The sequence below is a fragment of the Suricata suricatta genome, chromosome X (genome assembly GCF_006229205.1).
Source record: "Suricata suricatta isolate VVHF042 chromosome X, meerkat_22Aug2017_6uvM2_HiC, whole genome shotgun sequence".
NCBI classification, from domain to species: domain Eukaryota; kingdom Metazoa; phylum Chordata; class Mammalia; order Carnivora; family Herpestidae; genus Suricata; species Suricata suricatta.
Genome location: NC_043717.1, coordinates 46,728,159 through 46,755,373, shown reverse-complemented (window position 1 = coordinate 46,755,373; position 27,215 = coordinate 46,728,159). Strand labels below are relative to the sequence as shown.

The following is a 27,215-nucleotide window of genomic DNA, read 5'->3' as shown; positions in this document are numbered from 1 at the left end:
GTTACGTTGTGTCTATTGTATCCCTGGGCTTGTGTATTTGTACATTTCTCGGGACGTGAAATTGAGAGTGAAAAGCATGGCAGATGAACAAGAAATCATGTGCAAATTGGAAAGCATTAAAGAGATCAGGTAAGTGGAACATTGCAGCGCCCCTAAGACCCCCTGGAAGCCCCCAAATCTCCCGCTGCGGGAGTGAGCTGAGTTACCTATGGAAATTATCTATTGTTAAGCTACTTGTGGAGAGGAGCGGAAAAGGAACCCATACACGGAATTCAAGGATAGAAGGGAGGCTGGAAAGTGTCGGAACTGAGACTAGCAGAGACACTGACCAGAGAATTGCCAGTGTCATAGAGAAAGCCAGATGGAGACACAGGGGAGTTGGTGGGGGGGGGGGGCGGGGGGGTGGTTCCAAGACAGCTTTTTTCATCTTGGGATGGGAGTTGGGGGACAACATACCTAAATACATTATTTTTTTAAGTGTTTTCTGGCTCCTTGCTCTTTCAGAGTCGAGAAGTTTTTGGGTTTTGTTTGTTTGTTTGTTTTTATTTCATTTGGTTTTGTTTTGTTTTCAGTCTCCTGATCAACTTCAGGACCTGGAGCTCAGGGTAGCCTTTTGAGAGCAAGGTCCAGTGCATTGGGGCTGGTGTTCGCTGCCAGGGACTGAGAGTTGAGGGTGCAGAGGCATCTGGCAGGTTGGGACTGGGAGGATGGCAAGCACTCAAGCACTCGCGAGTGTGTCTTTTTTGCACTCATGCACTCACAGCCTTCTTCCTTTCCTACCTGGTGCTCCATAAGAAGGATGGGAGCAATGAAGACGGGGGAAGTGGTGGGTGTGCCAGAAGGTGGGAGCTCAACTGCAATTCTAAGACTCCAGAGGTGTAGGGTAGGCAAGCAAATTTGGAGTGGACTGTTTCCTGACTCCTTCCCTCCAGGAGCAGCATTAGCAAGGCAATGATGTCCTTGCTCAGAACATAATTATCACCTGGCAAGTGGAATCCTCGGCTTTCCTGTACCTACTATGCTTTCCCAGAATCACACCCCTTTGCCCACTATAGCTTGGCCTGGGTTGGGCAGTCTCCCTTTAGCATGTTCACAGAACCTGGAGAAAAGAGGAGCAGGAGTGGATATCAAGTATGTCTCTTTAAGAAATAAGACTTTGTACCAAAAGATTTAACCCTTGGAGTGAATGCCTTAGGGGAGACTCATGCATTTGGTTGGGTGGTGTAAGGAAGCTAGTGAGCTTTTTTGTCCTTTGGAGGGTTTGCATTTCTACTTCCACAGGGGTGTGAAGTGAAGGGAACTATTATTTATTGAGCACCTGATGTACCATGTTCACTGATCCACTATTGCTTATTTCAGCAAGAGTCTGGAGAGCTTTCTACATCTCTTTCACAACTGGGAAAATGGAAGCTCAGAACATTTAAGTAACTTTCCCAGAGCCAAACAGCTTGAAAATGCCAGATTTTGACAGGAACCCAAGCAGTTTGTATGCAGAGGCTCTGTTTTCCCACTCCATCCTATGGAGGGTCTAGAAAAAGCTGGAGAGGAGGGTTATGTTGCAGTTTTTTTCTGCAAAATTATAGGGCGATAGGGAGTGAGATACTTTGGTGCATCATAAGGCCAGCTATCATAATAACAATACAGCTAATAAGAATCTTAGGCCTGCAAGTGGAGGACCTAGACTTTTACTCTTACTGGACTTTAAAGAAACTTCTGCCCAACCTCCAAATAAAGAACAATTGAAAGTAAGGGAAGTAACTCCTCCCAGTGGAGAACACATGGGGAGCTTCTAACTTTATCAGTATAAGCCAGGCATCCTCAGCTGGGATGGGTACATCAGAGGCCTACAGAGAGGGCTGAAGTCCCACCAGCAACCAGCAGTAACAAGGAGACCCCTTGCAAACCAGGCAGTCAACCAGGGACCCACTGGAGAACCTGGACTTATAATGATCACTTCCTACAAAGCAAAACAAAAGCATGTCAGGTCTGCAAAATCAAAATATTTAAAAGAGGTCTCATGTCCAAATTTAATTTTTAGAGAAATCACTTGCCATACCAAGATTACCAACTTAAATAACAAGAGAAAGTAAATGCATGCCAACATTGAGATGACACAGGTGTTAGAATTATCTTGCAAGGATTTTCAAAAAATATAATCTATTGTCAGATTGGCTTCCATACAACACCCAGTGCTCATCTCAACAAGAATTTTAAAGTAGCTATCATAAAAATGATACACTAAGCAATTGCAACACAGTTAAATTTTTGAATTGAATATCTCAGCATATAGATATAAAGTCTCAGCAAAGATATATAAAACATAAAGGAGAACCAAACAAATTTGTGAACTGTTCCTTTGTTCTGAAATCTGCTTTATCTGTTTTAACATAGTAACCCCTGGATTCTTTTAATTCAAATTTCCATGTTATGTTTTCCCCTCTTTTTACTCTCACAGTACCTATATCATTATATTTGAAGTGCACTTTTTAAAAGACAGCATATAGTTTGATAATTTTTTAAAATCTACTTTAAATTGTATACACACACACACAGACACACACACACACACACTGAATGGATGGGATCCACAGAAAGATGGGGAAGACAGAGGAAAATATCAGACAATTTACACATCAAATTATAAAAATCACAATCCAAACAAAGGAAAATTAGATTCCAAAAAATAGGAAAAAAGAAAGACAAGCACACCCTCCAGACCTGTGCAACTATAAAAAAGATCTAACATCTATGTCAACAGAATCTCAGGAAGAGAGGAGAAAAAAGGACTATGAAAGTACTTGAAGAAATACTGGCTGGGGCGCTTGGGTGGCTCAGTCAGTTAAGCATCCAACTTCAGCTCAGGTCATGATCCCACGGTTTGTGGGTTCAAGCCCCGCATCAGGCTCTGTGCTGACAGCTAGCTCAGAGCCTGGAGCCTGTCTTCAGATTCTGTGTCTCCCTCTCTCTCTCTGACCCTCCTCTGCTTATACTGTCTCTCTCTCTCTCTCTCAAAAATAAAAATAAAAAAACATTAAAAATTTTAAAAAGAAATACTGGTTACATGAAATGATGCTCAACGTCACTCATCAGAGAAATACAAATCAAAACCACACTGAGATACCACCTCACACTGGTCAGAGTGGCTAAAATGAACAAATCAAGAGATTTGTTGCCCGCGAAGATGTGGAGAAACTGGCACCCTCCTACACTGTTGGTGGGAATGTAAACAGTACAGCCACTCTGGAAAACAATGTGGAGGTTCCTCAAAAAACTATCAGTAGAACTCTCCTATGACCCAGCAATAGCACTGCTAGGGATTTACCCAAGGGATACAGAAGTGCTGATGCATAGGGGCACATATACCCCAATGTTCACAGTGGCACTTTTAACAGTAGCCAAATTATGGAAAGAGCCTAAATGTCCATCACCTGATGAATGGATCAAGAAGATGTGGTTTATGTATACAATGGAATACTAGATGGCAATGAGGACGAATGAAATCTGGCCATTTGTAGCAAAGTGGACGGACCTTGAGGGTGTCATGCTAAGCGAAATAAGTCAGGCAGAGAAGGACAGATACCATGTTTTTACTCATAGGTCTAACAGGAGAAACCTAACAAAGGACCATGGGGTGGGGAAGGGGGGAAAAAGAGAGAGAGAGAGGGAGGCAAATCATGAGAGATTCTTGAATACCTAAAACTGAGGGCTGAGGAGGGAGGGGGAAAGGGGAAGGGGGTGATGTCATGGAGGAGGGCACTTGTGGGGAAGAGCACTGTATGTTATATGGAAACCAACTTGACAATAAACTATACATAAAAAAAAAAAAAATACTGGCTAAAACTTCCCAAATTGAGCAAAGGAGTTGAACCTCCAGATTCAACAGGGTAAGCAAACATCATCAGGATAAAAGTGAAGAAATTCACACCAAGATACATAATAATCAACCTTCTGAAAACAAAAGGCAACGAAAAGATCTGGGAAGTAACCAAAGAGAAACAACACTTTCCCTATACGTTCAGGGGGGAAAATTAGAAGAAAACGCATTTCTCATCAGACACTGACCAGACCCTAGTGGGAAATGGCACAACATTTTCCAGGTACTGAAGGAAGAGAATCATGAATCCTGAATGAAATCCCGAATGAAACCCAAAATCTTATGTCCAGTTATAATAACCTACATGAATAAAAAGATTAATTAAGACATTCTAAAGTGAATTAAAGCAGGGAATTTATCAGTAGGATGTATACCTTATGAGAATAACTCATGACTAAAGTAGGTTCTTTGAATACAAAATAAACAATAAAAGGACTCTTGCAAGGAAGAACACAGTGAGCTAAAACATGGGTAAATACAAGAAAAGTTTTTTTCTCTTGAGTTGTCTGAATTATGTTTGGTGATTAAATTGAAATTTATCTCCCTGTCTCATGTAGTTAGTCTCAGTGTACGTAGAGGAAATGTTTAAGACATTCATGTCACAAATAAGGGAGTGTAAAGGGATGTAAAAGTGGAGTGAGGTTTGTATATTTCACTTGAGCTGATAACAATGATGCCATCAAATGACTGATAAATTATGTATAAATAATATAATCATGAAAGGAAACACTAAAAAAGCTATAGAAAGAGATGCACTCAAAAACATTATAGATAAGTCAAAATGGAATTAAAAGAATATTCCAGGGGCGCCTGGGTAACTCAGTCAATTAAGCATCCGACTTCAGCTCATGTAATGGTCTCCCAGTTCATGGTTCAAGATCTGTGTTGGGCTCTGTGCTGACAGCTCAAAGCCTAGAGCCTGCTCCAGATTCTGTATCTCCCTTTCTCTGTCCCTAAACCACTCATACTCTGTCTTTCTCTTTCTCAAATATAAATAAACATTTAGAAAAATGTTCAAGTCACTCACAGGAAAGCAGGACAAAGAAGAAAAAAAAACTAAAATCAGAGAGAACAGATAATACAAAATAAAATGGCAGATTGAGGCTTAACATAGCAATAATCATGTGCATATAAATGGTCTAAATACACCAATTAAAAACAGACTTAAAAAATGATACAACCATATCCTGTCTATAAAAAATGCAATTCAAATATAATGATAGGGATGCCTTGGTGGCTAAGTCGGTTAAGCGTGTAGCTTCGGCTCAGGTCATGATTTCACAGTTTGTGGGTTCGAGCTCCACTTTGGGCTCTGTGCTGACTGCTAGCTCAGAGCCTGGAGCCTGCTTCAAATTCTGTGTCTCCCTCTCTCTCTGACCCTGATCGCACTGTCTCTCTCTCTCTCTCTCCCTTTCTCAAAAATAAATAAAAAAAATAAAAAGCATTAAAAAATTTTAAAAAGCCAAATATAATGATATAGGTAGGCTGATAGTAAAAGGAAGGGAAAAGATACCATGGAAACTTGAGTTAAAAGAAACCAGGCATGGCTATGTTAATGTCAGATAAAGCAGATTTCAGAGCAAAGATAAATGCAAGGAACAGAGTGGGATATTACATAATGAGAAAGGTCAAGCCACCAAAAAGATATAATAATTCTAGGTGTATCTGCCCCCCAAATCACTTAAGTTAGTTACTTTTGACAATTTTGCAGTAATATACAAAGGTTACATCACTTGGTTTAAGAATTTAAAATGGGGAAACTACTAAAAATACATACTTGATGTTCACACATAGGTAAACATGATGGGAGGCGGAGAGAAGAAGGGACCAAAAGAAAGGGCAGAAGGAACTGAAGAAAGGAACTAACATTTGTTGATCACCTAATGTCAAACTCTTGGCCTATTTAATATTCAATCTTCCTATTGGAATTCTATGGTAGGAATTATAATCACCATTTTACAGTAAGGATACTGAGGCTCAGAGAGGTTAGGTAACTTACCTATGTTCACACAGCTAAGAAATGGAGAGAATATATCCTATTCACATGGCATATGCATTTCAAAAAAATGCTGATAATCTGATTAACCGTTATGCAGGTCTTCAACTACTCTATCCTCAAATCCCTTCAAAGTATGAGCAGAGCAGCCTATCTCTGTTAAAACTAACAATAATGTAGCTTCTGAGCTGAAGTAGCAGTGATGATGGCAAGCAACATCAACAAAAGACCTGACTAAGACAAACTGGAAGCTAGACAGGACCCCCCCTCCCCAGGCCAAGGCCCATAAAGAAGCACATTCATACTCAGTGCTTATGCTTACCAAGGGCAGAATTTGAAATGGGAAATGTCTCAGAAATAGATTCTTCCACCACAGACCATTCCTCACTCCTGACTCTGACCATGTGCCAAGCCCTGTCTTTCCTCCCAATCCCAACTACATTGCAACATTGGGGCCCAACCACAGGCCTCAAATCTCACACTGGTCTATTTTTCTCACCCATTCTTTAAGCTTTCAAGTGGTCATGAAAGAGCATGCAGATATGTGGAAAGGGGAAGAGGAGAATAGAACAAAAGAAGGGAGATAGAAAAAGGAAGAAAAGAAATTATGAGGCTGAGAAAGTGAGTGCAGCCACCACTAGATGAACCAGAGCATACTAATACCTCTTTGACATGCCCATTCCATTCATGCACACATATCTATACACAATGAGCTTTCCCCATTTACAAAAAAAAGGAAAAACACATTTTGCAAGTATATACATGTAGACCTCATTTTATTATGATTTGCAGATAGTGCATTTACAAGTTGAAGGTTTGTGTCAACCTGCATCAAACAAGATTTTGGGTGCCATTTTTCCTTCATTTGCTCACTTCATGTCTCCATGTCACATTTTGGTAATTCTTGTAAAATTTCAAATTTCACCATTATTATACTTCTTGTGGTGATCTGTGATCAGAGATCTTTGATGTATTATTGTAGCTGTTTCAGGGTGCCATGAACTGTACCCATATATAATGGTGGACTTAATGAGTAAATGATGTCTATTCTGACTGCTCCACCGACCACCTGTTTTTCCATCTCTCCCCATCTCTTTGAGCCTCCACATATCATGAGATACATCAATATTTAAACTAGACCAATTAATAAACCTACAACAATCTCTAAGTGTTTAAGTGAAAGAAACACATCTCTCACTTTAATCAAATCTCACTTTAAATCAAAAGCTAGAAGAGTGCCTGGGTAGTTCAGTCAGTTAAGCGTCCGGCTTCAACTCAGGTCATGATCTCACGGTTTGTGAGTTTGAGCCCTGAGTCAGGCTCTGTACTGACAGCTTGGAGCCTGGAGCCTGCTTCAGATTCATTCTCTCTCTCTCTCTCTCTCTGCCCATCCCCCACTTCTGCTCTGTCTCTCTCTCAAAAATAAACATTAAAAAGAAAATCAAAAGCTAGAAATGATTAAGCTTACTGAGGAAGGCAAGTCAAAAGAAGAGATAGGCCAAAAGCTCAGCTTCTTGTGCCAGTTAGCTAACTTGTGAATGCAAAGGAAAAGTTCCTGAAGGAAGTTGAAAGTACTGCTCCAATAAACACATGAACAATAAGAAAGCAAAACAACCTTGTTGCTGATATGGGGAAAGTTTTAGTGGTTTGGATAGGAGATAAAACAAGCCACAACATTCCCTTAAGCCAAAGCCTAATCCAGAGCAAGGCCCTAACACTTTTAAATTATTTGAAGGCTGAGAGAGGTGAGGAAGCTGCAGAAGAAAAGTTTGAAACTAACAGAGATTGGTTCATGAGGTTTAAGGAAAGAAACATTCTCCATAACACAGAAGTACAAGGTGAAGCAGTAAGTGCTGATGCAAAAGCTGCATCAGGTTACCGAGAAATTTAGCTAAGATAATTAATGAAAGTTGCTACACTAAACAGATTTTCAATGTGGATGTAACAGCCTTATATTGGAAGTAGATGACATCTAGCACTTTCATAGCTAGAGAGGAGAAGTCTATGCCTAGTTTCAAAGCTTCAAAGGACAGGCTGACTCCCTTGTTAGGGGCTAATGCAGCCACTGACTATCAGTTGAAGCCAAGGCTTATTTACCATTCTGAAAATCCTAATGTCCTTAAGAATTATCCTAAAGCTACTCTGCCTATGCTTTATATACATAACAACAAAGCCTGGATGAAAGCATATCTGTTTACAATATGGTTTACTGAATATTTTAAGCCTACCATAAAGACCTACTGTTGAGAAAAAAATTCTTTTCAAAATATTACTGCTCGTTGACAATGCACCTGGTCACCCAAGAGGTCTGATAGAAATGAACAAGATTAATGTTGTTTCTGTAACTGCCAACACAGCATCTATTCTGTAGCCCATGGATCAAGGAGTAATTTCACCCTTATGAAATACATTTTGTGGGGTGCCTGAATGACTCAAATGGTTAAGCATCCAATTTCAGCTCAGGTCATGATCTCACAGTTTGTGATTTCAAGCCCCACATTGGGCTCTGTGCTGATAGCTCAGAGCCTGGAGACCTGCTTCATATTCTGTGTATCCCTCTCTCTGCCCTTCCCCTGCTTGTGCTCTGTCTCTGTCTCTAAAAAAATAAACATTAAAAATTTTTAAAAGAAATACATTTTGTGAGGCTATGGCTGTAATAGATGGTGATTCCTCTGATGGATCTGGGTAAAATAAATTGAAAAACTTCTGGAAAAAGTTCACACTCTAGATGTCATTAAGAACACTCCTGGTTCATGGGGGGTGATCAAAATATCAAAAGAGACAGTAGTTTAGAAGAAACAATTGTGCCCTTTTGGATGACTTTGAAGGATTCAAGACTTCATTGGAGGAATGAGCTGCAGATGTGATGCAAATAGTAAGAAAACTGGAATTAGAAGTAGAACCTGAAAATGTGACTGGATTGCTGTAATCTCATGTTAAACAGATGAGGAGTTGCTTGCTATGGATTAGCAAAGAAAGTGGTTTCTTGTGATGGAATATACTCCTAGTGAAGATGCCATGAAGATTTTCGAAATGACAGCAAAAGATTTAGGATATTACATAAATATTACTTGATAAAGAAGCAGCATTTAAGAGGATTGACTTCCATTTTGAAAGAACTTCTGAAGGTAAAATGGCGCCAAACAGCATCACATGCTACAGAGACATCATTCATTCCATCATTCATGGAATAAAGAGTCAATTTATATAACAAACTTCATTGTCTTAAGAAATTGCCACAGCCACCCCACTCTTTACCAGCTATCACCCTGATTAGTCAGCAGACATCAACATCAAGGCAAGACCCTCTACTGGCAAAAAGATTATCATTCATTGAAACATCACATTTTTAGCAGTTTTTATGCAATAAAATATTTTTAACATATGTACATCTTTTTAGACATAATGTTATTACACACTTAATAGACTACAGTACAGGGTAAACATAGATTTTTATGCACAAGGAAACAAAAAATATTTGGCTCTCATTATTGCAATATTCACTGTATTGCAGTAGTCTGAAGAAGAACCCAAAATATCTCAAAATCATGCCTGTTTTGTACTGTGAAGGAGATTCTCTTAAGATTCTCCCAGATTCTCTGGGTCCTCTCTTTCTTTCTTTACACATTCTCCTGGATGACCAGCTATACTCCTATGGCTTCAAATATTACTTTTAAATCCCCAATCTCTAACGCCTATCTTCCTTCCAAGCTTCAGCCCAATATATCCCACAGCTGGGGCGTCTGGGTGGCTCAGTTGGTTAGACCTCCGACTTCAGCTCAGGTCATGATCTCATGTTCGTGTGTTCGAGCCCTGTGTCGGGCTCTGTGCTGATGGCTCAGAGCCTGGAGCCTGCTTCTGATGCTGTGTCTCCTTCTCTCCCTGCCCTTCCCCATCTCATGCTGTCTCTCTCTCTCTCTCTGTCAAAACTAAATAAAACATTTTAAAAAATATATAGCCCACATCCTCCTAGGCTTGTCCATCTGGTTGTTCCACAGATGATGCTTACATTGGCTTACATTGGCCAGCTCTTATGACTTTGTTTCCCCCTACCCCAGTCCAAGTTCTGCCCCTAAGCTTCTGGTTTAACTCCATTATTCTCTGAATAGTTACCTCAGATTGAAACCTAAATGTCAATGTTGCTTACTCCCCCCTCCCCTTTTTTTTTCTTTTACAACTCCTCTCTGATGTCTTAGCAAGTCCTACTGTTTCTACATTTGTCATATGGCTCAAATTCCTGCCCCACTCTCTATTTCCACACTACTGCCCCATTATTCCCTCTTCATGACTGGCCTGAATATTTGTAATGTTTTATCCATTTATACTTATCGAATTACTTTCCTGTCTTCATTTTCCCTCCTTGTCTTCAATGCCATCCACATTGCTATAAGAACTTCCTCCTTAAAATGCTGGTGTTACTACGTTATCCTTCAAACACATTTAACTGACTTCCCATTGCTTATAGCATTTTTTATCCTAAAACACAGGTCATGAACCATGTGTTTCATGAAATAAGCTAGTCAGTTGCCAGTAACATGTATAAAACCTTTTTTAAAAATAACAAAATAAGGGATGCCTGAGAGGCTCAGTTGTTTGGGCATCAGCTTCAGCTTAGGTCATTATTTTGTAGTCCATGAGTTCAAGCCTGCATCGGGTTCTGCACTTGACAGCTCAGAGCCTGGATCCTGCTTCAGATTCTGTCTCCTACTCTCTCTCTCTCTCTCTCTCTCTCTCTCTCTCTCTGGCCTCCTCCACTCGCACTCTGTCTGTCTGTCTCTCTGGAAAATAAAATAAAGACAAAAAGTTAAAAAATGGAAAATATAAGCATACATTGCATAAGAAATGGCAGGTATTCTCTTCAGAAACTTTTGTTTTCAAGTTTTTATGTGTGTATTGGGTCACAATATGAAAATCATTTGTTACTGTAGGTCATTTCCTACTGTATGTCTCTTGGACATATTTTTGCCTACAGTTGCATATTCATGCCCCCCCACAGCAAGTCTGGCCCAGGCCCACTTTTCCAATCTTATCTGCTACTACTCCTTTTCATTCAACCTATTCTTTTCTACATGAAAGTTGCTCTCTCACAAACTTCCATTCCTCTATGCCAGTGTCAATCCCTCATACTTGAATGCCCTTCCCTCATTCTAACAGTGCTCATCCCAACACCTTCTTGATACCCATCACCATTCTTGTTTTTTAGTGTTTATTTTTGAGAGAGAGAGAGAGAGCGAGCGAGCAGGGGAAGGGCAGAGAGAGAAGGGGACAGAGGATCCAAAGCATGCTCTGAGCTGACAGCAGTAAGCCCAATATGGGGCTCAAACTTACAAAACAGGAGATCATGTCCTGATCCAAAGTTGGACACTCAATGAACTGAGCCACCCAGGCACCCCTGACACCCATTCTTTTGAATGGACTATTTAGTACCTTTATATTCTGAGTAAATGTTGGTAGATATGAATTTAGTGCCATCTTATTGCTTGTTTTATTTCCAGAGATTTTTTTTTCATTTCCTTTGCAGTCTTTTTCCCACTCAGAGTCCCCTTTAATATTCCTTGCAGTGTTGTTTTAATGGTCATAAAGTCCTTTAGTTTTTGTTTGGGAAACTCTTTATCTCTCCTTCTATTCTGAATGACAAGCTTGCTAGATAGAGTACTCTTGGCTGTAGGCTTTTTTCTATTCAGCACACTAAGTATATCATTCCACTTCATTCTGCCCTGCTGTTTCTGTGGAGAAATTTGATGCTAACTTTGTTTGTCTTCCTTCTATGTTAGGGATTTCTTTTCTTTTGGTGCTCTTAGGATTTTTTTCTTTATCTGTGTATTTGGCAAATTTAAGTACAATATGCCTGGTGGTGCCCTGCTTTTCTTATTTTGGTGGGAGTTCTGTGTGCTTCCTGGTTTTGGTAGTCTGTTTTCTTCCCCAGATTAGAAAATTTTTCAGCTATAATTTCCTCAAATAAACTTTCTGCTCTTTTTTTTCTGTCTTTACTTCTTCAAGGCCTCCTGTGACACAAATGCTATCATATTTCATGGAGTCGCTGAATTCCCAATTATACTTTCATGATCCAAGAGTTTTCTTTCCCTCTTTTGATAAGCTTCATTATTTTCCATTATTGTATCTTTTCTATCACTTATTTGTTCCTCTACTTCTTCCATCCTTGTGTTCATTGCACAAGGTCTAACAAACTGAGCCACCCAGGTGCCCCGGCTGTGGGATATATTGGTCCATTTTGCATCTCAGTTATTGTATTTTTCACTTTGGCTTGATTGGTTTTAAGCTCTTTTATCTCTGAGATAAGGGATGCCCTGGTGTCTTCTGTGCTTTTCTCAACCCAACCTAATGTCCTTTTGATTGTTACTTTAAATTTTGGATCACACATATTACTTATATCTGCCTTGATTAGATCCATGACCATGACCTCCTCTTCATTCTTTTGGGATAAATTCTTCTGTCTTGGCATTTTGTCTAGGTCTATGTATTCTTCTCTGTGTTAGAAATGCCTGTTATGTTTCCTGTTCCTGAGAGTAATGGCTTTATGAAGAAGAAGTCATATAATATCTAGAACATGGAATTTTAGGAATTATCTTTTGTGTATGCTGCTTGTACTCTACTTCTGTGTTATGGCTGCTCTATCCCTCAGGTCAGTCCTCTGCATAGTTTCTCTTTGCCTGCAGTGGGAGTGTTTGGACCTCAGCCAGAGTGTGGTAAATTTTAACTACGTGTGCTTCGGTCTGCTTGCTAAAAAAGACCTAATGCTGTTTCCACAAGAGCTGAAGCTTTGCAGAACTTTATGGTCAGTAGACATGGTAGGAATTTTTCCATTTCTTTCAGATTCCCCTCTCTATTGGCATACAATTTTCCATAGTATTCTCTTATAATTGTATTTCTTTGGTGTTCGTTGTGATATCTTTTCTTTCATTCATGATTTTACCTATTTGGGACAATGCTCTTTTCTTTTTGACAAATCTGCATAGGGTTTTATCAATTTTGGCAATGCTTTCAAAGCTCTTAATTTTGTTGATCTCTTCTACTGTTTTGTTGTTGTTTCTACATCACTTATTTCTGTTCTGATTTTTATTATTTCCCTTCTGCTGGTTGTAGGCTGTATTTGTCATTTCTTTTCTAGACATGTTAAGTGTAAGGTTAGGATGTGTATTTGGGACCTTTCTTGCTTCTTCAGATAGATCTGAATTGCAATATACTTCTGTCATAGGACTGTCTTTGCTGCATCCCAAAATACTTTCATGTTTTCATTTTCATTTGCTTCCATGTATTTTTAATATTTTTAAACATTTATTCATTTTTGAGAGACAGAGATAGTGTGCAAGTCGAGGAGGGACAGAGAGAGTGAGGGAGACACAGAATCTAAAGCAAGCTCCAGGCTCTGAACTGTCAGCACATAGCCCGACATAGGGCTCGAAACCATGAAGTGTGAGATCATGACCTGACCAAAGTTGGATGTTTAACCAACTTAGCCACCAAGGTACCCCTGCTTCCATGTATTTTTAAAAATTTCTTCTTTAATTTGTCAATTAATATGTTCATTCTTTAGTATGATGTTCTCTAACCTCCATGTATCTGAGGGCTTTCCAAATTTTTTCTTGTGGTTGAATATAAGTTTCATAGCATTGGTATCTGAAAAGAGGCACAGAATGATCTTGATTTTTTGTACTTCTTAAGGGCTGATTTGTGACCCAATGTGACCCATTCTGGAGAATGTTCCATGTGCACTTGAGAAGAATGTGTATTCTGCTTTAAGGTGAAATGCTCTGAATATATCTATTAAGTCTGTCTATTAAGTGTGTTATTCAAAGCCATTGTTTCATTGTTGATTTTCTGCTTAGATCTGCCCATTAATGTAAGTGGGGTTTTAACATTCTCTACTATTATTGTATTATTATCAATGAAGTTCTTTGTCTTTGTTATTAATTGATTAATATATAAGTTGTGGGCATAAATATGTACAATTGTTAGCTCTTCTTGATGGATAGACCCCTTAATTATGACATAATGCCCTTCTTCATCTATTGTTACGGTCTTTGTTTTAAAGCCTCTTTTGTCCGATATAAGTATGGCTACCCCAGATTTTTTTTTTTTAATCTCCATTAGCATGACAGATGGTTCTCCATCCCCTCAGATTCAACCTGCAGGTGTCCTTGGGTCTAAAATGAATGTCTTGTAGGTAGCATATAGATGGATTTTTTTTCTCCATTCTGTTACCCTGTGTCTTTTGATTGGAGCATTTAGTCCATTTACATTCAGAGTGAGTATTGAAACATATTCCTTTAGTGCCATTGTGTTGCCTTTAGTGTTGCTGTTTCCGGTGATGTTCTCTGGTTCTTTCTGGTCTTTGTTGCATTTGGTCTGTTGTTTTCTTTCTTATTTGTTTATTTGTTTATTTTTTCTCCACTCAAAGAGTCCTCCTGAAAATTATTTGCCGGGCTGCATTAGTGGTCACGAACCCGTTAGTTTCTGTTTGTCTGCGGAAGTCTTTATCTATCCTTCTTTTCTGAATGACAGTCTTGCTATATAAAGACTTCTAGTATGCATATTTTTCCCATTCAGCATGTTGAATATTTCCTGCCACTCTTTTCTGGCCTGCCATGTTTCTGTGGACAGTTCAGCTGCAAACCTGATCTGTCTTCCCTTGTAGATTAAGGACTTTTTTTCCCCTTGCTGCTCATATGATTCTTTCTTTGTATGTTTATTTTGTGAATTTGACTATGATATGCCTTGACGATGATCAGCTTCTGTTTAGTTTAATGGGCGCTCCCTGTGCTTCCTGGGTCTTAATGCCTGTGTTCTTCTCCAGATTAGGAAATTTTTCAGCTAATTTGTTCTAATAAACCTTCCGCCTTCTTTTTCTCTCTTCATCTTCTGGGCCTCCTATAATACAAATGTTGTTACATTTTAATAAGCCGCTGAGTCCCCCAAGTCTGCCTTCCTGTTCCATGACCTTTCTTTCCCTCTTCTTTTCAGCTTCATTACTTTCCATTTTGTCTTCTATATCACAAATTTGCTCCTCTGCGGCATCCATCTTCATTTATATGACTTCGATTTGGGATTGTATCTCAGTTATAGCATTTTTAATTTTGACCTGACTTTATTTTAGTTCTTTTATCTCTGCAGTAAAAGATTCTCTAGTGTCTTCTATTACTTTTTTTCAAGCCCTGCTGATATCTTTATAATTGTTGTTTTAAGTCTAGTTCAGACATCTTTCTTATATCTCCTTTGAGTAAATCTGTGGCCATTCTTTCTTTGGGATGAATTCCTACAACTTTTTTTTATGGTTATAAAGGGACTAAAAGCAAAATAAAATTTAAAATGTTTAAATGGAAGAAACCAAAAAATTTTTAATAAAGTGCATAACAGAAGCTAGATCCTAGGTTTGTTTTGGTCTGACTGTTACAAGAAGCTTAATAGAAAAAAGGTAGAAAGAAAGAAAAGAAAAAGAAAAAAGAAAAAAAATTAAGATTTAAGCATAAATATATATACTAAAGTAATTTATTAATTTAATTAATAAAATTTAAAAATTGTTCCTTGTGTATGAATAAAAAGGAAGAAACAAATAAAACAAACAAAAACAAAGACAAAAACAAGAAACACAAACAATCAGAAAAATCCCTGAACAATGCTATTTCCTTCACCCTAAAGCTGAAGCTCTGTAGCATTCTGTGATCAGTATACTTTGTGGGGGTAAGGGGTTTGTGCTGGTCTTCTGGGTTAGGGGCCTGTTGCTCTGATCTCAGAAGTAATTGCTATAGTGGAGATGTGCCTGCAGGGTGCAGGGGGAGTTTGCTTGGTGCAGCAGCTCTGTTCTCCACTTGGTGGCAGTTTTGCTCAGTGAGGTGGATCAAGCTGCTAAGTGCAGGGAAAAAATGGCTTTGCCTGTTCTCTCAAATCAGGGGTGTACCATCCCTCTTCAGTAAGCCCTCAGAGCGACATTGACAGTGACTCTGTCTGTGTCCCTCATTTCCATCAGATTCCTACCTTCACCCTGTCTGGTTCTGAGCTGTACATCTTCCAAACGTCACAGCACTCCTGTATTTTATCTCAGGCACAGTTGTGTTTCAAACCCCATATTTCAGAGACTCTTGCAGCACTGAACTGCAGTGATCCTTTGGGGGAGGGTCTCCTCCATTTTGACCAGTGCCAGCTTGTCACAGAAGATAGCTGGGAGACCACATGATGGATCAGAGTTTATGGTAAATTGCAACACACAGCCAGCACCAAGGATGGCTGCTTTCAGCAGGCTCTCTGCTCCTATACTGGTGAATGGGACAGCTCAATGGTGCCCATGGGATCCTTTGTCTATGAAGAGGCTGTTTCACCCCTCCCAAAAGCACTCCAAGCTGTGGCTGGAGTCTCAGAAGACAGCCATACATCTTCACAGCAGTTGGAAGTTTATGTTGAATCACAACACACAATGGCACCATGGTTTACAGACTTCCACCAGCTGATATTCCTATGCTGGTGAGCGGGACAGCTTGATGGTACCTGCAGGGTCCCTTGTCTGTGGAGAGGCTGTATCACCTCTACCAAATGGTCTCCAAGCAGGTGAACCACTTCTTCACATGTGACCCTGGGGAACCTCAGGCTGCCCACTGCTGGGGATCAGCTCTGCTCTTCCACCAGAACACTGCTCAGTTTCTCAGGCACAAACCTTGGCAATGTTGCAGACCTCTGAAACTTCAGAATCTGCACTCTGTTCTTTATAGAAAACTGGTGGTATCGTATCCCTCTCCTTTTTCCCCATCAAAGGTTTTGGGGAGTTGTTCTCTTGTGCAGTCCCCTGTGCATGTTTTCACTCTTTTTTCCCCCATGCTTCTCTCTCTCTCTCTCTCTCTCTCTCTCTCTCTCTCTCTCTCTCTCTCTCTCTCTCTCTCTCTTCCTTCTCTCTGACTATTCCCACTGCTGTCAGTTCCCTCTCCCCCTGGGGAATGCCCACAGCTCGTTTCTCCCACAAACTTTTTCATGTCCTTCCTATCTTCCACAGGTCGTTTTTATAATTTGTAGATATGTAGCTTTGCTCTCTGTCTTCTGGTCAATTTATTGGGTGTTTTGAATGATTTGATATTTTTCCGTGTTCAGTGGAGGAGGCAAGCTTAGTCACCCTATTCCTCCACCATCTTATCTCCACCCCCTCAACTTCCTTTATTACAAATGGGATAATAACACCCATATTTAACCCTTTTATAAGGCAAAACAATATAACATGGAAAGAAATTTTGAATAGAGAGAAAAATTTCTCCCATCATCCTGCCTACCTAACACAATTTTTTTTGTGGTTCTGTGCATTGAGGGCCACCTCTTAAGGCAGGAGTCACAGGACAGAGAGACTAAAGACAGAAGCAGGCTAAAGCCAGAGGCCATAGTCTAGGGTGTAGAGCAAGAGCACCCATGGGACGGGCTGGAGCAGAGGAAAAAGCCAGCTACTGAGGCAGAAGAAAGTGTCGTATATTCTAAGTCTAAAGTTCTCTCTTGGCCAGCAAGAGAGCAGATACAGGATTAAAAGCAAGAGATGGCTAATGTCAAGGAAAAGATAAGAGCCCTGAATAAGGGTCCTTACACCATTATCATTAGGATCAAAAGGTTTACAAACATGGTGATGGGCATGCACAAAGAGACAATAAATCTGTGAACATTAAGTCATGGAAGTGAGGAAAAGGGGATCTTGAAGATATTTGAGGTTAAGGGTTTGGGTTAATATAAAACAAAATCTTGGTACCTGGCAGTCCACTGAAAGGCTGTTTATAGCAGACATGAGGCACCACCTCTGTTTATCTTAGCCAACCAAGGGGATGAGACAGACAGAATTTGTGACCTCAGGGTTAACAAGGCACCTTTTCTTTTATTAATCATCTCTGCTCTGGGCAGCTTCACCTGTAGCACAGTGTAGTAGTCTATAGCCCTATTTACCTGTTTACCTAATTTGATCCTTCCTTCCTGTGAAAGCTATATACTTTTCTGCTATAGTACTAAACTGGGAGGCACTTTCATCCTGAATGCCTCATCTTGTTTATATCATGTTCCTATGCATTGGCGCCTTTGCCCCCCTCTCTATTCTGGGGGCTTTGCCCCCCCCACTCTATCCTGGGAGGCTTTGCCCCTCCCTGCTATATCCTGGGGTCCTAACCTTGTTTACCCAAGCTTGGGTGAGAGCATCTTATGGCTTTGTACCTCTTTATGCCTTGTTAACCCATTGGTGTAAGCCCGGGGAATTCCTGAGCTTATTACCCACAAAAAGGAGATGCCAAATTTGAGTGATGGATAACAGCTAGGAAGTACTTCAGAACTAGAGAGTAGAGAGGCAGTGGGAGGACAACAGTGTGCTGCAGAGGGGTCTCCTTCCAAAGTTTTGTGGCCCTTTCACATTGGCAGGCTTCAAGTTGTCTTAAAATGCCTTTGAAACCATGCCAGTACATTTTGTGCATGTATATTTTGAAAAATGCAATCTGAGTGTATATACATTTTATTGAGCATCATATCTTCAATACTTTCCATGTCACAAGTCTTCATATGATTCTTTTTAATGGCTTCTAAATATTGCAGTTTTTGTCCATACTCCATAATGAACATTCCTGTGTATTAACTCTTTGTTTTCTTTAATTATTTCCTTAGGACAAATTCACAGGTGTGGAATTACTGAACCAAAGAGTATACAATTGGGATTTAACAACCAGAAACATATTTTATTTTTAGGAAAAGAAATGAACTATAGTTCTTCTAGTCCCCTTCCTCTTCTAGAACTGAGTAGTAGACCCTGTAAAGCTGTGCTATCCAATTAGCCACATGTGCGATTTAAGTTAAATTAATTAAAATGAAATAAAACAAAAAAATTCATTTTCTCACTTGCACTAACAACATTTCAAGTGTCCAGTAGCCACACAAGCCAAGTGGATATTGTATTGGAAAGGATAGAGACAGAACATTTCCATCATTGTACAAAATTTAATGGACAGTGCTTCTTTAAGTCTTTCTCAAAAGGTCATGATTGGCATTTTGAATGGGACTTTTGTGGTGTGGGACTTTTCCTGTGCATTGAGAGGCTGGTTAGCATCTCTGTCCCATGTTCACTACATGCCAGTAGTGTTCTCTCTTGAATAAGTTTAATAGCAAAAAAAAATTGTCCACATTTGTAAATGTCCTACAAGAGAATTAAATTATCCCCTTTTTAGATCCACTGAGCTTCTATCTTAGAATAAAGGCTCTCCTAACTTTTTGAGGATGGCTTTAGGTTGGCTCTGCCTGGAGAAAGAAAAGCTTAGAAAGGTGGCTTAGAAAAATAGCCCTGACTCAGGGCCTAACTGCACTCCCTTTTCCTCCCTTCTCCTACTGGTCTGTTTCTTGCTTTTTGGTAATTGCAGGAACAAGACCCTTCAGATGGAGAAGATTAAAGCACGTTTGAAGGCTGAGTTTGAGGCCCTTGAATCAGAAGAGAGGCACCTGAAGGAATACAAGCAGGAGATGGACTTGTTGCTACAGGAGAAGATGGCCCACGTGGAGGAACTCCGACTAATCCATGCTGATATCAATGTGGTATGTAGCTGACTGCCAGAAGACTACCTCTGGGCCCTCTGAGAAATAGACAGTAGTGAGTAAGGTGCCCTCTCCTTGTGATGTGGGTGTGGCCAACAAACTTGAGGGAGTAGGCATCAGGCTGTAGTGGAATAGAAGAAGAATCCAGGAGTTCTGAGATCTAGTCTTGGCTCTGTCACTGATTGACTGTATATCACTGGACAAGTCCCTTTTTCTCCTAGGTCTTATTTTACTTCTCTTTACTATGACAGGGATTCAGTCACCTCTAGGGTCTCTTTCAGTACTGATGTGCTCTCATTCTGGGAGAGGAGAGTTAGCCTTGGGGTGAAACAGAGCAGGCAGCTTTCTCTGAGGTCTAACTCAAAGGGCTCCAAAGCTTCCAAGTAGGCTAAAGAAATAATCTCTACCAGTCTACTAAAGTGAAGCTCCGTCATTGGAGTCTCTCTTTTGGAAATACTTGGAATATGGGGAACAAACTGCCTGCTAAGGTGATAAGTTCCCCACTTTTTGGTTATTCAAGGATAGTCTGAGTGATCCCCTGTTTGAGCTGCAGTATTGATGATTCCTGGACCAGAGGGAAATTGAAGGTGCTGACTTATAATGTCCTTTCCAATCCTTAGAGCCTATGACAATGGAAAATATGTTTTAAAAATTACATTTGAAGGAGTTAGGTTTCTACTCTTGGGAAACTCATTTTTATGACAATACATATTTCCTGATATTGCCAAGCCTAGGACCTTAAAGGAAATATAGATGTGGTTTAGACAGTAGTAACTTGGTATTTTCTGTGTCACAAGATCACAGGGTTCCAGGGTCTTATGAGGAGTTGACATTTTTTCTGTCAACTAATCAAGGATATAAAACCAATGTGGTTGACAAAATATTAGCTGGGGCTGGTAATCTAAGCCAGTGAATCTCAAGCATATATCAAAGTCACCTGGAAGAGGCTTAAAACATAGATTATTGGACTCCACCCCAGAATTTCTGATTTTATATGTCTGGGGTGGTGTTGGAGAATTTGTATTCCTAATGAGTTTCCAGGTGGTGCTAATGCTGCTGATCTAGTGACCTGCTTGAAAACCACTGATCTAAGAGAAAAGCCACTGGCCTAGGAAGCAGAAGTCCTGAGTTTTTGTCTAGGTTTTCCCCCTAAGAAGTATTTTTCTAAGGAAGTTTCTTCTTATTTCTGAGTCTCAATTATCTGATCTGTAAAATGTTGGTGGGGCAGACTAAATGAGCTCTAAGGTCCATTCCAGCTTTAAGGTGCTATATTTTAATAATAACTACCATTTATTGAGGGACTCTGTGGTAGTCCCTGCACTGAGAGCTTTATATGCATTCAATCACTGAGCTTTCCTAAGATTACATGAGGTAGGAACTATTATTATCACCATTATACAGATGAAAATTCTGAGGCTTGAAGAGAGTCAGGTAGACTACATGGTGAATTAAGGACATGACCATAGGTTGGCCTGGCTCTGGAATCTGTGCTATTTTATCCACTCAGCTGTAGAGGCTTGTGAATAATGTTGGTGTCTTTTCTTGGTACTTACCTCACTCTGTGTTTTAGATGGAAAACACCATCAAACAGTCTGAGAATGACCTAAACAAGCTGCTAGAGTCTACGCGGCGGCTACATGATGAGTATAAGCCATTGAAGGAACATGTGGATGCCCTGCGCATGACTCTAGGCCTGCAGAGGCTCCCTGACCTATGTGAAGAGGAAGAGAAGCTATCCTTGGAGTAAGCGGCTTGCTCCCTGTCCCTGCAACATACACACATGTAGTGGTACATATATATACATAAAATATGGTTTAAAAGTCATGGTAACCAGTCCTAGCCCCAACACTGTCAATGGTTGACTCATTGTATGACCTTGGGCAAGTCTCTGTGCACCAAAATAAGGATGATTAGAATAATATTTCTAGGTGGCATTTAAAATTATTTGTGCAATGTTGGTAACACAAAACTGTCTGTGATGTGTGTGTGTGTGTGTGTGTGTGTGTGTGTGTGTGTGTGTGACTCTTACAGGGTCACTGCCCAAGTCAAAGTCTAGAAGGTCTGGAAACCTTTGAAAACATAGAAGGCTGGGCTTTCATGGTCTCCAGGGGCTAGGCTGGGACTTCATCTTAAGACCCAAAATTAAGAACTACACTCACCTTACAGAGACAGTTCAGTTCAGTAGAAGGAATCCGATTTCCTTAAGGTACAGCAGGCTCCCTGTGGGTGTTGTAACCTTCTTATTCTTAGAAGCATTGTCAGCATAGGCCTGAGGATACTTAATGGGAATATTGCAAAGGTACATGGGATAAATAATAGGAAATTCCCTTTAAGGACTTTGCTAGCCCTGGGATTCTTGATTTTCTGGGTTTGTCAGAGCCAGAGAGCAGAAGTATAACCTTTCCCAGCAACAATGGGCCAGGTACCCAAGAGGAACATTGTGCTGGGGAAGGTGCAGGAATTTTCTATACAGAGCCACAGTCAGACCCCTTTGTTTCTGAGGCACGGACCCTTTAGGAGGGGCAAGGTTCTCCATGCTTTTAGAATGATCTAGCTAATGTCTTTCATCTCCAAAGTTACTTTGAGAAGCAGAAAGCAGAGTGGCAGACAGAGCCTCAGGAGCCTCCCATCCCCGAGTCCCTGGCCGCTGCAGCTGCCGCTGCCCAACAACTCCAAGTGGCTAGAAAGCAGGACACTCGTCAGACAGCCACCTTCAGGCAACAGCCCCCACCTATGAAAGTAAGTGAGCTGGATAGGGGTTGTGGAGGAAAAAAAGTGTCTTCAAGTAGCTTCATAGAAGGCTGGGACTGGGGCTTTGGAGTTACCGCTTTGGTGCTTTTCTAAAACAGCCATGGGAATGGGAAAGGGAGGGGGAAGAGTTGGGGAGAGGGAGTGAGATAAATCATGAGAGATTTTGAATGCTGAGAGCAAACTGAGGGCTGAAGAGGGAGGGGGGAAGGATAAGGAGGGTGATGGTCATGGAGAGGGGCACTTGTGCAGAAGAGCACTGGGTGTTATATGGAAACTAACTTGGTGATAAGCTATTAATTAATAAAAAGTTACATACAATCAAAAAAATAAATATAAAACAGTCTTTGCTTAGGACACAGAAGAAGGGGTGTTGTACATATTCTGTAGCAGACAAACTGGGGTTTTTTTCCTCCAAGATTTTATTTAAATGCAAGTTAGTTAACATAGTGTAGTATTGGTTTCAGGAGTAGGATTTAGTGATTCATCACTTACATATAACTCCCAGTCTTCATCATAACAAGAGCCCTCATTAATGCCCATCACTCATCATCATCCCCCATCCACCTCCCTTCCAGCAACCCTTCGTTTGTTCTCTGTATTTAAGAGTCTCTCATGTTTTGTCTTCCTCCCTCTCTGTTTTTATCTTATTTCTTTCCTTTTCCCTATGTTCATCTATTTTGTTTCTTAAATTCCACATATGGTATTTGTCTTTCTCTGGCTGATTTATTTCATTTAGCATAAACACTCCCCCATCCATGTCATTGCAAATGGCAAGATTTCAATCTTTGTGATGGCTGAGTAATATTCGCCTAGATATATATCACCAAATAGTATTCCATTATATATACATACCATATCTTTTTCATCACTGAGTTGTATTCCATTATTTATACATACCATATCTTCTTTATCCATTCATCAGTCAATGGACATTTGGGCTCTTTCCATAATTTGCCTATTGTTGATAGAGCTGCTATAAACATTGTAATGCATGTGCCCCTTCCAATAAATATTTTTGTATCCTTGGGGTAAATACCTAGCAGTGCAATTGCTGGATCATAAGGTAGTTCTATTTTTAACTTTTTTAAAAATTCAAGTTAGTTAACATACAGTGTAGTCTTGGCTTCAGGAGTAGAACCCAGTGATTTATCTCTTACATATGACACCCTGTGCTCATGCCAAAAAGTGATCTCCTTAGTGCCCATCACTCATTTAACCCATTCTACTGTTCCCTTCCCCTCCAGCAACCCTCAGTTTGTTCCCTGTATTTAAGAATCTCTTATGGTTTGCTTCCCTTGCTGTTTTTATCTTAGTTTTCCTTCCTTTCCCCATCTTCATTTCTGTTGAGTTTCTCAAATACCACCTATGAGTTAAATCATATATTTGTCTTTCCTTGACTGACTTATTTCATTTAGCATACTACCCTTTACTTCAATCCACATTATTGCAAATGACAAGATTTCATTCTTTTTCATCACCAAGTAGTATTCCATCACACACACACACACACACACACACACACACACACACACACATCTTTATCCGTTCGTCAGTTGATGGACATTGGGGCTCCTTCCATAATTTGGCTATTGTTGATAGTGCTGCTATAAACATTGGGATGCATATGCCCCTTCAAAACTGCATCTTTGTATCCTTTGGATAAATTCCTAATAGTGTGATTGCTGGGTAGTAGGGTAGTTCTATTTTTAATTTTTTTGAAGGAAGATCCATACTGTTTTCCAAAGTGGCTACACCAGTTTCCATTCACACCAACAGTGCAAAAATGGTTCCCCCTTTTATGCATTCTTGTCAACATCTGTTGTTTCCTGAGTTGTTAATTTTAGACATTCTGACAGGTGTGAGGCAATATCTTATTGTGGTTTTGATTTGTATTTCCCTGATGATGAGTGGTGTTGAGCATTTGCTCATGTGGCAGACCTGCTGATTTTATTACCTCACATTCCCAGAGGGGCTACAATGCAGAGAAATTGACAGGCTCTGCTAAAGAATAATTTTTTAAAAGTTGGAAACGAGACTTGCACAAATATACAGTGAACATGTGTTGTTAATGAGGAAGTCAGCAGGATTACAAAGCTGGTTTGAAAAGCATTTTAGAAACACACATATATATAGTAAGGGAAGGGAAGGAATGCTGAAATAAATTTGGAAAATTAAATACAGAACTGGTTTATGTCCTACAGGGCAATAAACTGTAACCTTTGTAATTATCTTCCCTTTGGAACAGAAATAATCTGTATATCTACTGGGCAAAAACTATTTGTTGCTTATTAGCATAAATCACAGAGTTTGGGCCCTGATCAATAGTAAATAGTCACATAAAGAAACATTCTCCTACCACAATGGAGTATTACATGGCAATGAGAAAGAATGAAATATGGCCATTTGTAGGAAAGTGGATGGACCTCGAGGGTGTCATGCTAAGTGAAATAAGTCAGGCAGAGAATGACAAATACCATATGCTTGCACTCATAGGTCTAACAGGAGAAACCTAACAGAGGACCATAGGGAGAGGAAGGGGGAAAGAGAGCAGGGGAGAGTGAGGGACACAAATCATGAAAGACTATTGAATACTGAAAATGAACCATGGACTGAAGGGGAAGGGGGAGTGAGAGAAGGGGATGATGGTCATGGTGGGGGGCACTTGTGGGGGAGAAGCACTGGGTGTATTATGGAAACCAATTTGAAAATAAACTATTACAATAATTCTCCTAGAGCAGGGGTCAGCAAACTAGTACCCACAGGCCAAGTCTGATTTGCTCCCGGTTTTTGTAAATAAAATTTTATAGGCACACATGTATGCTTGTTTTTTATGTATTGTCTGTAGCTTCTTTCATGGATTATAGTTAGAGTTGAGTAGTTGTAACTAAGACCATGTGACCTAAAAACTCTAAATTATTTATTCTAAAAAAATAAAATAAAATAAAATAAAATAAAATAAAATATTTATTCTCTTGGCATTTGTAGAGAAAGTTTACTGATATCTGTCTTAGAGAATTGAATAATCCTTGATAGGACCTATTGGACCATGTTTTAATATAATATTAAATGGATATATAATTCTCATTTTGCCTTATTTCCCAGTTTTGGATATTTTTCCACAGTACCCCTCTTTGACCCTCATTCCTTTATTGCCCTTACATCTGTTAACTCTGGCACTGATCTCTCTACTTGAGTCTCAGTCATTGATTACTACTTCTTTCTGTTGGGAAATCACAATTGCTTCCTGGGGATCAGAAGGCTGAACCATCAGAAGGCTAGAAGAATCTGATCACTAACTTTCTTTATCCTGTCCTTTCACCAGGCCTGCTTGTCATGTCATCAGCAAATTCATCGGAATGCTCCTATATGTCCTCTGTGCAAAGCCAAGAGTCGGTCCCGGAACCCCAAAAAGCCAAAACGGAAGCAGGATGAATGAAGAGATGGAGAACACATAGAGCTCTGCTGCTCATAACCCTTCCCCTTGGTCAGAATGATTAATGTCCTGATTTGAAACCACCCTGCCCTACCTCTACCAAGTTCCTATTTAATGTGATGGAAGCACAACCCCTCTCACTTTGCTCTTATTTCTTCTTTCTTCTCTTGGAGTTTCTGATTTAAGAAAAGATGTGGTTCAGGTGCTAATGACAGTGTGTCTTATGATACCTTCTCTCCCACCCACATTTCAACCCCTGCCCTTGTTTGAAGTTGAGGGAAGGGCAGGAGGCCCAGATGTCATTCTCTGCCGCTTGTGTCTGAGGCCTGGGGCCTATGGGCTGAGGGTTGGAAGAGGTCCTTGCTTCAGGTTAAGGCTCCTTGTACTTTTGCCTTAGGCTCTGAAGGAACAACAGTCTTCTTGCAGGACTTTCCAATAACCTTGGTGTATATTTCTCCCCCACTGCCACCCTCATCTCATCTCATCTCATCTCATCTCATCTCATCTCATCTCATCTCATCTCATCTCATCAAGGTCCAGAAGTAACTTGGACAAGGCCTCCTTTTCATATTCATTTGGAAGGTCTGGCTGTTATTATGGAGTTCAATCCCACCCTAGTCTCCTAGATATACTAAAGTTCTCAGATACTAGGCTGTGTCTAGATATCCTGAGACTCATGGGTCTTTCTCCCATAACCCTAGCTTTTCAAATCAGTGGCAGAAGTTCCCCACTGTTAAATTAGGGAGCCATACCCACTCCATAAGTCTTTTGTAACCTGCTGCCTAAATAAATCATTTGGGCTCTAATGTAGGAGCTGCCTTAGGTTGAGAGGGGCCCTATGCCGACATCTGTGTTGCCAAATAGTCAACCATTTTGAACAAAACCATTTATTAAACACCATTATTCTGGTGCTTACATAGTGATATATCTGAGAATCAAGTGAGTGCTAATCATTTTACACAGGTAGGAGGGTGGGAGGTAGGACTTCCCTTCCCTTTGTCCTTCTCTCTCTTAGTTCTGCCCTCTTCTGTAAGGAAGCCTCAGTTCAGGTCAGCTGTTGGCCACCCCCTTTCCTATAGATTCTCCAGATGGTCTTCCCTTATAAAAGAAAAGGCACTAGGCTCCCCAGGCCCTGTAGCTCTCTTCTCTGCCAAAATCAAATGTCTAGTCAAGTTACTCTTCTACTTAAAGGACAGAGATAGGAGTTGGCTGAGTGAAAAAGGTTTAACTCCAAGTCTTAGTCCCTGGCTTGGGAAAGGGGAATATTTTCCCTTCCTTCCTTAACTTTAGTTTTAAGTTGCTGGTGTTAGTGTGTTCATAATATAAAAAGTTCTTCTGCTCTTTGAAAGTAAGAGTGTTATGTCTGTACAAATTCTTTTAAATAAACATTTGTTCATTGGAGTGAATGCTGACTGAATGTCTATAAGTACCAAGTAATATAAAAAATATAGTGTCTTTTCCCCTTCTGGGTAGCTCTTCTTCATTTTCATTCCCTTTACCCTATAAATGAGGAAACCAAACAAACCACTGTACAATAATTTACCCTATTATTATTATTATTTCCATTTATTCAGTACCCACTCTGTACCAGGTCCCTATGCAAGATTCTTTATGTACAT

General features: G+C 40.1%; 1 protein-coding gene across 3 annotated transcripts; it reads left to right on the top strand.

Moving 5' to 3' along the window:
• Window positions 1–27,002, top strand: ZC4H2 (zinc finger C4H2-type containing). 3 transcript variants are annotated; one of them, XM_029930103.1, is made up of 5 exons: window positions 1–129; window positions 19,241–19,412; window positions 20,983–21,155; window positions 21,989–22,151; window positions 25,486–27,002. In XM_029930103.1, exons 1-5 carry the CDS (start codon window positions 77–79, stop codon window positions 25,597–25,599), a joined length of 675 nt encoding a protein of 224 aa, XP_029785963.1. In that variant the 5' UTR covers window positions 1–76; the 3' UTR covers window positions 25,600–27,002. The 3 variants fall into 3 exon arrangements, with proteins under 3 accessions (XP_029785963.1, XP_029785965.1, XP_029785964.1); XM_029930104.1 differs by lacking the exon at window positions 1–129 and adding an exon at window positions 13,617–13,632; XM_029930105.1 differs by lacking the exon at window positions 21,989–22,151.
• Window positions 27,003–27,215: the final 213 nt, after the last annotated feature.

Excerpts from the sequence above, each read along its gene's own strand:
- ZC4H2 (XM_029930103.1), top strand. The coding sequence starts at position 77 with ATGGCAGATGAACAAGAAATCATGTGCAAATTGGAAAGCATTAAAGAG. Across the intron at positions 130-19,240 it reads GAAAGCATTAAAGAGATCAG|GAACAAGACCCTTCAGATGG; the intron begins GTAAGTGGAACA and ends TGGTAATTGCAG. Across the intron at positions 22,152-25,485 it reads AACAGCCCCCACCTATGAAA|GCCTGCTTGTCATGTCATCA; the intron begins GTAAGTGAGCTG and ends TCCTTTCACCAG.